The 10,258-nt window shown below is 38.4% G+C and overlaps 1 protein-coding gene across 2 annotated transcripts in view; it reads right to left on the bottom strand.

The window, feature by feature from the left end:
* Positions 1 to 10,258, bottom strand: part of DOCK1 (dedicator of cytokinesis 1) — a 599,368-nt gene that overhangs the window by 480,115 nt on the left and 108,995 nt on the right. For both annotated transcript variants that reach the window (XM_019502991.1, XM_019502992.1), the window contains exons 16-18: positions 9,140 to 9,212; positions 7,808 to 7,911; positions 7,047 to 7,230 (exon numbers count right to left, since the gene is read on the bottom strand). In XM_019502991.1, the coding sequence (XP_019358536.1) occupies positions 7,047 to 7,230; positions 7,808 to 7,911; positions 9,140 to 9,212 (361 nt within the window). The remainder of the gene's footprint in view (positions 1 to 7,046; positions 7,231 to 7,807; positions 7,912 to 9,139; positions 9,213 to 10,258) is intronic.

Genomic DNA, 10,258 nt, shown 5'->3' with positions numbered 1-10,258 from the left:
TACCTGAGGTTCCAGCACGGGGCAGCCACATGGTCCCAAGCCAGAAGCCCCCACTAAGGCTTCCGGCTGGCAGGGTGGAGCCAGGCGGGCCCTGCTGTTGTGGGAGCCCACTAGGCTTCCCCTGGTTCCTACTGCCCTTGGTTCCTGTCACTTTTGACAGGAACCAAGGGCAGATAAATATTAATTTTCTACATTTTTAGGGGCCCCGTGGGCCGGATGGAATGGCCTTGTCAGCCGAATCCGGCCCACAAGCTGTATTTTGCCCACCCCTGTACTAAATACTAAGGAAAAACTACCACTTAAAAAGGAAAAGCTAAAACATTTTTTTCTGAGCCTAGCATCTGCAAAGGCTTGCATCTCATCTCTGTGAAGTCAGTGTAGAGAGTCACAAAGTAGCCCTCAACGGAAAGTATGACCTTTCTTTCTATAGGTGGTATGAAGCCAAAGATGTTATTCCACTGGCATAGCCCACCACTTCCATCCCCACTGTCCACTGTCCCAATCCCAACCCTCCATTAGCAGCACTCGGGTATCTAATACCATCTTCTGTTTGATTCAGACAGAATTTGTGACCTCCCCAGTCTCTGTGGATGCATCTCTCATTCTCATTGGCAGTAGATGTCATAGTGATGGACAACATCCTGACCTAGAACAACTCTGTCCTTAAAAAAATCTAAAGGGAAAGTTTATAAACAGTGGCTGAAACCTTAAAAACCCAACAATAACAGAAAATTGCTGCTCAAAAAAGCAGCTTAAGGATTAAAGGTACTTACATAGGCTCAAAAGTAGGATTACAAAAAGTTTGCAAAGCTTCCATTTGTCAACCATCTGTGTAAGAAAAGCTTTGTCTCTTATTAAAGGTCAAAAGAAAGGGCCAAAAAGGGTGCTGGGTAATGAGTTATTGTTAAATGGTTCCCCTCCCTGCCCAAAACAAAGTCCAGATGAATCAATGAATTAATAACAAAGCTTTTATTGAAACCTTGCTAAAAATCCAGGATTCTAGTTAAAAGGAAGGGGGAGGGTGCTATTTAATTCTCATAGTACATAAAGCCCAAGCAGGATTCAAGTTTGTTTGTACCAAGCACTGCAAAAAAACATTGAATACAAAATCCCTATATTAAAGAGCTTATAACGTAACATAAGGTTTAACAGCCTTCCCCTAAACACAGACAGTAGACTTTTTTACTCTGCAATGTGAGATATTAACAGTATCACATCAACACTATTTCCAACACACTGAAGAAGATTTTATCCTATTATGTGCCTAGCCATGAGGCTATAATTGAAGATCTGGAAGAAGTGCAATCCCACAAAAAAATGTAGCAGTCAGAAACACAGAACAATATATTATCCTTATCTCTTGGTTTACCGATAGACATAGTGTTCAACCTTTCAGCATAAGTGTCATGGCTGTAAAAAAAAAAAAAAAAAGGAAACGAAACACGATCCCATGGAGATAAAGGAGGCGGGAAAGCGTACAGATGCTCATGAGCCATCGTATCAAGATGTACCTGCCTGATAAAGTGGCCATAGAAAGTGGCCTGAAAAGTTAGGTAGATAGCTCCAAAAAACAGATGTATCAGTGTCTAGAACATGGCCAAAAAAATTTATGTAGAAAACAAAACTTCTGAATGTCATGTCTCCTAAACATCAAGTCATGCTTCATATTTGTTCAGTCAAATAACCAAACTAATGTCAACAATAACTAAACTACCATATTTCCTTGCATAGTATTTACAGACAACCCCCACTTAGCGCTCTTAACTGGTTCCTGAAAAACTGAGCATTAAGTGAAACCGAAAGTATTTGATGACCCACAATGGTGACCACAATTGTTTTTAATGACCCAAGATGCCGGCTGCAAGTGTTATAACGAAACTCTGAGCGTTAAGTGAAATCAGGTATTAATTTTAAATAAGTGTTACAGCAAAATAGCACTAAATGAAACAGCATTAAGCAGGGGTTGGCTATACCCCTAAAAGAGACATGCACCCTGTTTTGGGATGGCAGAACAACAAAAAATACCAGAATCTTCCCTGCCTCAGTACAATCTCACCATATTCCTGGCCAAATGCAGAAGGAGCAGAATCCATTCCTCAGCACCCCTCACACTCTCCTTGCAATCCTAAAAGAAAGGTTTAACCTTATTTCAGCCACTACTTAACTGCAGGTACCATCCTGCAAGTGGCTGGGAAGGGAGCACAGCCTCCAGCATTTGTTCCAGTATCCCTGTGCTTTCATTCTGCCATGGGAATCAGCTTCCTCACTTAAAAGACATACCACAATTTTGAATGGGTAATTTTTTGAAAGAAGTAGAGTCTGTGACAAGTACAGTAACAGAGTTCATTTATAAACGAGGGCAATACAACTTCACCATCTTCAACCTCACTTTCTTGTTAAGACTTCAGGAGGTTTCATATTCAACCAAGACCTCACAGGGAGAAGAGACAACTATTTGTGTTCTCCTTCTCAGGGAAATGTCTAATAGCTTTTTGAACCTGGCTATATATTATCTGCCTCTACAACCTCCTGTAGCAATGAGTTTCTCAAGTTAGCTACATGCTGTATAAAAAAGTACTTTCTTTTGTTGGCTTCAAAAACTTTTCACCTACCAATTTCAGTAGGTGGCCCCTAGTACTAGTATTCTGGAATTTGGTGAATAACAGTTTCCTATTTGCGTTGTCTAAAGCCTTCATGATTTTATAGATCTCAGCCTTCTCCTTTCAAAAACTGAAGAGTCCTAGCATTTTTAGTCTCTTCTGGTACAGCAACTGCTCCATACCACTAGACATATTAGTTGCACTTTTCCATACCTGTTCTAATTCTACTGCATCATTTTAGAGACACAGAGACCAGAATTGCACACCGTATTCGAACTGGATTTGTATAGTGGCACAATGACATTCTCTGTTTTGTTTTCAATTCCCTTCTTAAATCTTGGCTTTTTCTGCCCACTAATACACTTTGAGCTGATGCTTTTAGACAACTATGTATAGTGCCTACAAGGTCTAGTTCAGAACCCAGCACTGTGTAGATACAGTTGAGGTTACCTTGCACCTGTCAACGCTGAAGTTCATCTGTCATTTTTTTGCCACTCACTTAAGCTTGATGAAATCTTTCTGCAGCTCCTCTCCATCAGCTTGGGATTTGAACATACAGAATAATATATCACTCATAAACTTGTACATTTCACTATAAATACCTATTTCCAGGCCATTCATGAAAATGAATCGCAAACCCCCTACAAGAGCTCACGTTTGACTTTCCTCCATCGTGAAAAATGACCATTGCGCCTTTTGCCTTCTATCCTTCAACAAGCTCTTCAGCCACCAAAGAACCTTTCCTCCAATCCTGTGGAAACTCATTTTTAAAGCCTCTGATAAGGGACCTAGTTGAAAACCTTTTGAAAACCCAAATATATTATGTCAACTGGATTCCCCTTGTCCACATGCATGTTAACAGCCTCAAAAAAACTCCAGCAGATGGTAAAACAGGGTTTCCATTTACAAAAGACATGGTGACTCTTCCCCAGCAGATCATATTTTTAGTTCCCAGGATCACCTGAGGCCCTTTTTAAAGATAGATATTATATTGGCAACCTGCCAGTCATTTGACACACAAGCCATTTGTAACAATAGTACTGCTACCAACCGTTCTGCAATTTCACCTTTGAGTTCCTTCATAACTCTCAGGTGAATGCCATCAGGTTCTGGTAACTTATTGGTATTTACTGATTTGTTCTTAAACTTCTGTTGTCACTTCAGTGAGATCCAGCTCTTCAGACCTATTTACATGGAAGGACTGATCTGGCACAGCCATTCTTCCAGCACCTTTTGCAGTAAAACAAATGCAAAAAATGCGCTGGCCCTAGCATTCCTAAATGCACCTTTTACACCTTGGTCATGTAATGGTCCCATTGATTCTTAAACTTGCTTCCTGCTTCTTATACATTTTTAACGTTTTTATTATTATTTATGATCTCTTTTCTGTGCCTTTACTAGTTCAGTAAACCTTTTCCTACACCTTTTTCTTCGACTTGCATTGTTCACTCTGTGCAATAACAGAAGGCTAAGAAACAATATTATTACTCAAATATCTTTTTATAATGCTGGTCAGTTATGCCTATTTAAAATGTTAACTAAGCAAAGACCTTATAAATAAAAAACTAGCATATCCACCCAGATGAAGTAGTAAAAAAAACTCATCGGTCACCAATATTTGCTGAATAGGAGACACTATGTAGGTTTTAAGTCCATCTTATATTCAACAGCTGAAATGGAAAAATACCCCCCATAGATCCGAGAGGCACAGCCACTTAAAGAATGAAGTTCAAGAACAGCTTGTTCTAGAGTACACATGCCAAAAGATATGAAATGTAGAATACATTTCAGAAAAAAGGAAGTGCCATGATTAATTAATCCATGGGGAGTATGGAAGCTGAATTGTGAAAAAAGACTACACAGTCAAAAAAAAAATCTTTCACATGCAACAACAGAAGGATGACAAAAGGAAACAGTAGAAATCAAAAAGGAAAAAATAACTATGCTCAATATAACTGTCAATATTAATAAAGTAAGCATTACTATGGATTATTAAATCTTAATGTCAAAGGGACACCATTTTTTTAAAAATTAAAAACAGCTTCAGGACAAAGCTTATCTCCAAAAAACCCTGATATTCTGTAATCACAAATTTTTAAATACTTGTCTATCCAAATAACTGCAAAAAATCTCTATACAAATAAGGACACAGTAAAATTATAGACAGGGCAGACAAATCCCCAAAACAAGTAAATTAAATAGTTTTGGAAAGTATTTACTATAACTGAATAATCAGAAAAATCTGTGGGATTAGATCAATTTAAGAAAATCTTAGAAATAAAAGTGTGATTTTTGCACTGACTGCATCCCTTTAAAAGCAAGAAACCTGATTTGTCAATTAAAAGAAGTGTTAACATAACATATTGTTCCTCCATGTTAATTTTTTTTCTCTAACATGTCTATGAACAAATCCATAAGGATCTTAATGACATTGTCTTAACATTGCACAGGATTCTTTTTGAAAAAAGTTACAAGAATAACATAATCATCAGCCATGAGAAACAGAGAATGACAGCATGAACCAAAGCATAATGCACATGTGTGAATAATGTATGAAACATTTATTGCTCTCCCAGTCTTAATACACATTATTTTTTATTTATAAAAGCCCAGTTAACTTACTGACCACCATGTCAAGTTCTGAATACTACTAAAATCCATCAGTAAACACATAAGCAAGATATCATAACAATGAACATTACAAATCACAAACTAAACACAATGCAGACAGTAATGCAACCCCACATATTGGATTCTGTGAGCTGTGTTTTATGAGATCATAAAATTACTGCATTATCATTAAGATGTGATCATATATTTGTGATGCAATTCTAAAATTATTTCAGAATTATTGCTAAGTATCCTCACATGCCATAAGACTGGTTGACTGCAGTGAATGTGATGTGCTTTGAATATGAAATACCCAGAATGAGCTTTAACAGAGATGTCACTAAAAAGACTGCGGTACAATTGTGAGGTGACTAAGAAGGCATATCAGGCCAGTGACTTCTCTGCTTGGACAGAGAACTGAATAAAGAATCCATTAACTCAAGAACCTTAACGGCTGCTGGCAGTAAAGCACCACTCGGTATTGTATGCGTCACAAGACATGTAGATTTATAACCATTTATGCAAATTTATAGTGAAAGTCTTTCTGATCAACATAAACAATGATTTGTAGTGATGAGGCCTTTCAATGGATTTTCAAACCGCTGTCACTCATTTAGATAGGAAACTATCCCAAGATATAAATGTATATGACCTCTCATTTAATAAAGTCAAAAAAGAAGTACAATGACTTTATTAAAACAGAAAGGTCAGAGAAGTTACACACTAGAGATACCTGAGTTCTCTACGTCAGGCCCCTCCCTTTAAGTGCTGACAGCCTGAACAACAAAAGGAGGGAGATAACTGTGGTTAGGAAACATCAACTTTGGTGGCCTTCATGTATTGAAGTTCCTGCAACTAACCACTGTATCAAGCAGTCAAAACATATGAAAAGCAGGTTTTGGGGAAACAGGTGTGAGGAGTCAATGAGGTAACTACATCCTTCCAATTCCATTCCATGAGCTTCAAATTTAGGGCACACTGTGCCATAATGATGGGGTTTTCTTTCCTCCTAATTCCTCTTGCCCCCCTGTGCTCAGGCCAGAGTATTTCTTTCAGGTCACATGGAAAACACTACACAATGCTCTGGAAACTTTATGAGAAAATCTAGTGGGGAGCCCATTTATGCTACCATGCTCTAGATCAGATCTTGAGTTCACAAAGGCACATAACAGGACTAGAAAAATATAAATATGTCCTATCTATTGTTCACCCCTACACAAAAGACTCCAAATAAAGTGTTTTTGTTAATTTTTGTTTGTTTTTAAAGCCCACAAATCCTGTAGCTGTGTAGGAGACACTAATTTTAGTAGCTGAAAAAGTTTTGGATTAACAGGCCCTACGTCCATATAAATGTGGACAATCATGCTAGAACCAAACTGAACCACCCATTCCCCAAATGAGGGTCCCTGATCAGGGGAAGGAGTCTTTCCCTGCCACTTCTGTCCATCTGGGGAATGGGAGGGGTGAAGCAGCAGCTGCACTGTCCGTGTCTTCCTGAGATGGGGATCACCCCAGCTGGGAGAGGGTGTGGAGAGCAGGAGAGAGGGGGCTGCTACAGGATATATACCTGTACTGTTTCCTTTTCCTGGTAGCATTTCTAGAAGTGGAAATTTCTCAAAGTTTCCACCACTAGAAATAAAACCTGATCATGGCCTCAGGCTCTATTTCTGTTGTGCCTACACCTGACTTCATTTATCGGGGCTGTCAAACTAGCACCTTATGTATTATAACGTTGACCTAATAAAAAAGACAAAGGGGACACTAACACTCTCCCCCAATCACACATGCTGTGGAGTGGGATCAAAGACAGCTCAAAGATTTCCTTGATTAACTCACCGTTCTGAGTAAGCTTTGTTGAACAAACCAGAGTGGAAATCTGAAAAGAATCTTTGCTGATGGTACAGCTTCCAAGATTCTGCATGCTTTTCCCTGTTGTAGAGTGTCCTTTTTCCTCCAACTCTATTTTAGTAGATGGCAAACTTAAGTATGTTGATGCATCCTCCAACTTTTTTGCTTCTGCCTACAGGATTCAGGGTACAACGCAAACTATTTTAGAAAACCAAATACAAGTTCTCCAGTATATTCACGCTTAGCTAAGAATACGTTATTCTACATCTCTGCCTAGGTATGCATCTGGTATATACTTAAAGGTCATTCTGGTTTTAAAGAAATTACAGGCTACAGTTTAAGCCTTTAAAAAGCAAACACAGTTTGATCATCTCCATGGCCTGTAGCAAGACTTTGAAATGTCAAAATGCCAAAGCAGTGTCTTGTCTCCTGGCATGAAAATCCATAGAGATGCCAGCTTCATTAAAATTCTTGGGGGAAAAAATTACCATTTCTAGATGAAGAACAGAATCTTTTCAAAACTTGTCCTGCAACTTTCCAAGTACTCCAACTGCACTGTATGTGCTACTAGGCCCTGCTGAACATCATTCTAAAGCAACACCACACTCCTAACCTCTGCTCTACATTTTTCATGCTTGACAGTCTTTTTAAACAGAATGTGAATACAATTATAGCTGGCATGTAGCACATTCCAATGCACAGATTTGGTTGCTGTGATAAGATTAAAAGTAAATATCTTAGAATTATACCTTGTACACTATTAGATCATGCTCTCCATCCTTTAAAGTTGTTCCATCATATCTCATTAGCTTCACAAATGCTAAAGCAAATATCTTCTCAGACTTATCTTTGGCTGTTAAAAATATTGTAGTTTAAGTCATTTATAATTGGCACAGACGCACCTTCAAAATCGCAAGGAAGGTACTCAGAAATGGTCAGAGAATGATAAGGGGTTCACATAGCTATAAAAAGGGCTAGGATATTTTAAAGAGATTCCTACAAACATGAAACATAAGCTGTAAGAGTCTCTATGAAAGCACAACACTCCACACCCTTAGAAGAAATGAATACATAAGCAGCTTAACTGTGTCCAATCCTGAATTAGTGCAACATCTTATAAATGTTCTAACTAAACTAATTTGTACTTCAGTTATAAATATGGCAATAATATTCTGCACATTGTTTACATTAGCACAATTCTTATTCCATTATAATAAGTGCTGCTTTATTAATTACTAATTTTTAAATCAAAATAGACTGCTTTTATTATCCAGTCATTATAAAGCAAGTATCTGGTATTACAGCAAATTCCAAAATGCATCCAGTGCAAGTTATCTGATTAAAGTTTGGTTCATGTGCTGATACAGCCACAAAATGTTAGTTCAGGTTTTGCAAATTATACATGCTAGGCAAGACAACTGTTAAAGAGCTATTTTGAATAATTGTTATCTAGGCCAAAATAAGTCCCTCTTGTATCACCACACAGCAACTGCCAATAAAAGGAAAGTGCCTGGCCACCAGACCTGATCCCTAGGTCTCAGAGCATCTCAACTGCCAATGACTAAAGGAGGAATTGCAGGCAGTCATATACCTTTGCATATCGGAACTATAATTTGAAAGCAAAGAGCAAATTAGTTCTGACCCAGGTCTCCAAACTATTAGGTCCATACCTAACAGCATGCAGTGCCTCCAAGACGGGTCATGTTTCCTTTGCCTCCCTTTTCCTCGCGTTTCAGATGAGCAATGCCACCTTTTATTGACCTACTTCTCCAAAGTACCCAGCTACAGCCCTGTATCTTACTATAAAACCAGAAACTAATTTACTAAGTCTCGTATTCAAATGGGAAACATGCATAAGTAACACATAAGAAGAGCATGTTGAAAGATAAGAGGGGAGGGAGAAGGAAGTAAAGGGGAATACAAGGCAAATAACAACAAACAGAAAAGAAAACACACCTTAGCCCCATGCGAAATGCAGTGCCTTTGATTAATTATAGGCCAGAAGCACTGTCTCTGTTACAGCACACTAAAGGCATCAGGAGCTGACAAGAGCAACTGGGGGAAAGGACAAAATTACTCACAGTCCTGTGATGATCTGTGGCGGAATGTAAACCTTAAATGACTCCGGTTCACATCTTCAATAGGAATGGCGACCTTTGAAAATTAAAAACAAAAGAAATGAGTAAGAATCATAATTTCAAATAGCTTTTAAAAATACCTAACTTTCAGAGTCTGCATTTTTGGAAGAATTAAATGGTAGGTTTCTAGGAATGTAGTAATTTGCTGGACTCTTTCCAAAAGAGATGATTAAGGGCCAAATTCACTCTTCCAAGGAAGGTGCATCTTAGCTGCCCTGGCAGAGATAAGTTATTCCCTCACCCAGCTTATCCCATGATTTCACTGGATCAGAAGGCAAGCTACAGAAGGGACCCATAAACCAGGATTAATCCCCATTAATCCCTCAAGTAATGTTTGTGGCACCATGATTCAAGAATGGAGCCCTTACAAGTCTTCAGGACTAGTTATCAATCCCTTGGCAGGAGCACATCTTCACCTCTACAACAGATATCTGGAATTTGTGCCTCTCTAATATTTTCAGCCTTTCACCTCAGTTGATGCTTAACATTGTCAATACAAAATATACTGTAACGGCCTCTCTCTGATCCAGAAGCTTGCCATCAATGATGCCAACAGTTTTCACTTCGCCAATCTGGTCTAATTGCCAGTGTCACCATATGGACTTGACCTTGCCCCTCACCCTCACCTTCCCCACTTCATCTTTTTTTTTTTTTCTCTCCTTATGTTTTGTACCTGTTGCCTTTAATCTTTTTTGTTTTTAAATGTTATAAACATTCTCAATCACCCAACGTCAAGTTATGTCATTTTAATTATTTATTAGGCAAAATTTATTAAGTCGCATCAAGATATATTATTCAAGCAATCACGTAATAAAATATTCTCACACACCCCTCGTATCTTTCTTTTACGGTCCTAATTTTTTATTAATCATATTTTAATTGTGACTATGTTGTTGATCTACTAAGTTGCAATTCTTCACATATGGGTTTTGGTAGGGTTACCATACGTCCAGGTTTTCCCAAACAAGTCCTCTTTTTGGCCCCTTGTCCTCATGTCCGGGTGGGTTTTTAAAATGACTGCAAATGGCCGGGGTTTTGCTCTGTCTCTCCTTTCCCAGGGTT

The sequence above is a fragment of the Gavialis gangeticus genome, unplaced genomic scaffold (assembly GCF_001723915.1).
Source record: "Gavialis gangeticus isolate Ggan-Ray unplaced genomic scaffold, GavGan_comp1, whole genome shotgun sequence".
In the NCBI taxonomy this organism is placed as follows: domain Eukaryota; kingdom Metazoa; phylum Chordata; order Crocodylia; family Gavialidae; genus Gavialis; species Gavialis gangeticus.
The sequence above is the reverse complement of the archived record's forward strand: the minus strand, read 5'-3'. Positions and strand labels throughout refer to the sequence as shown.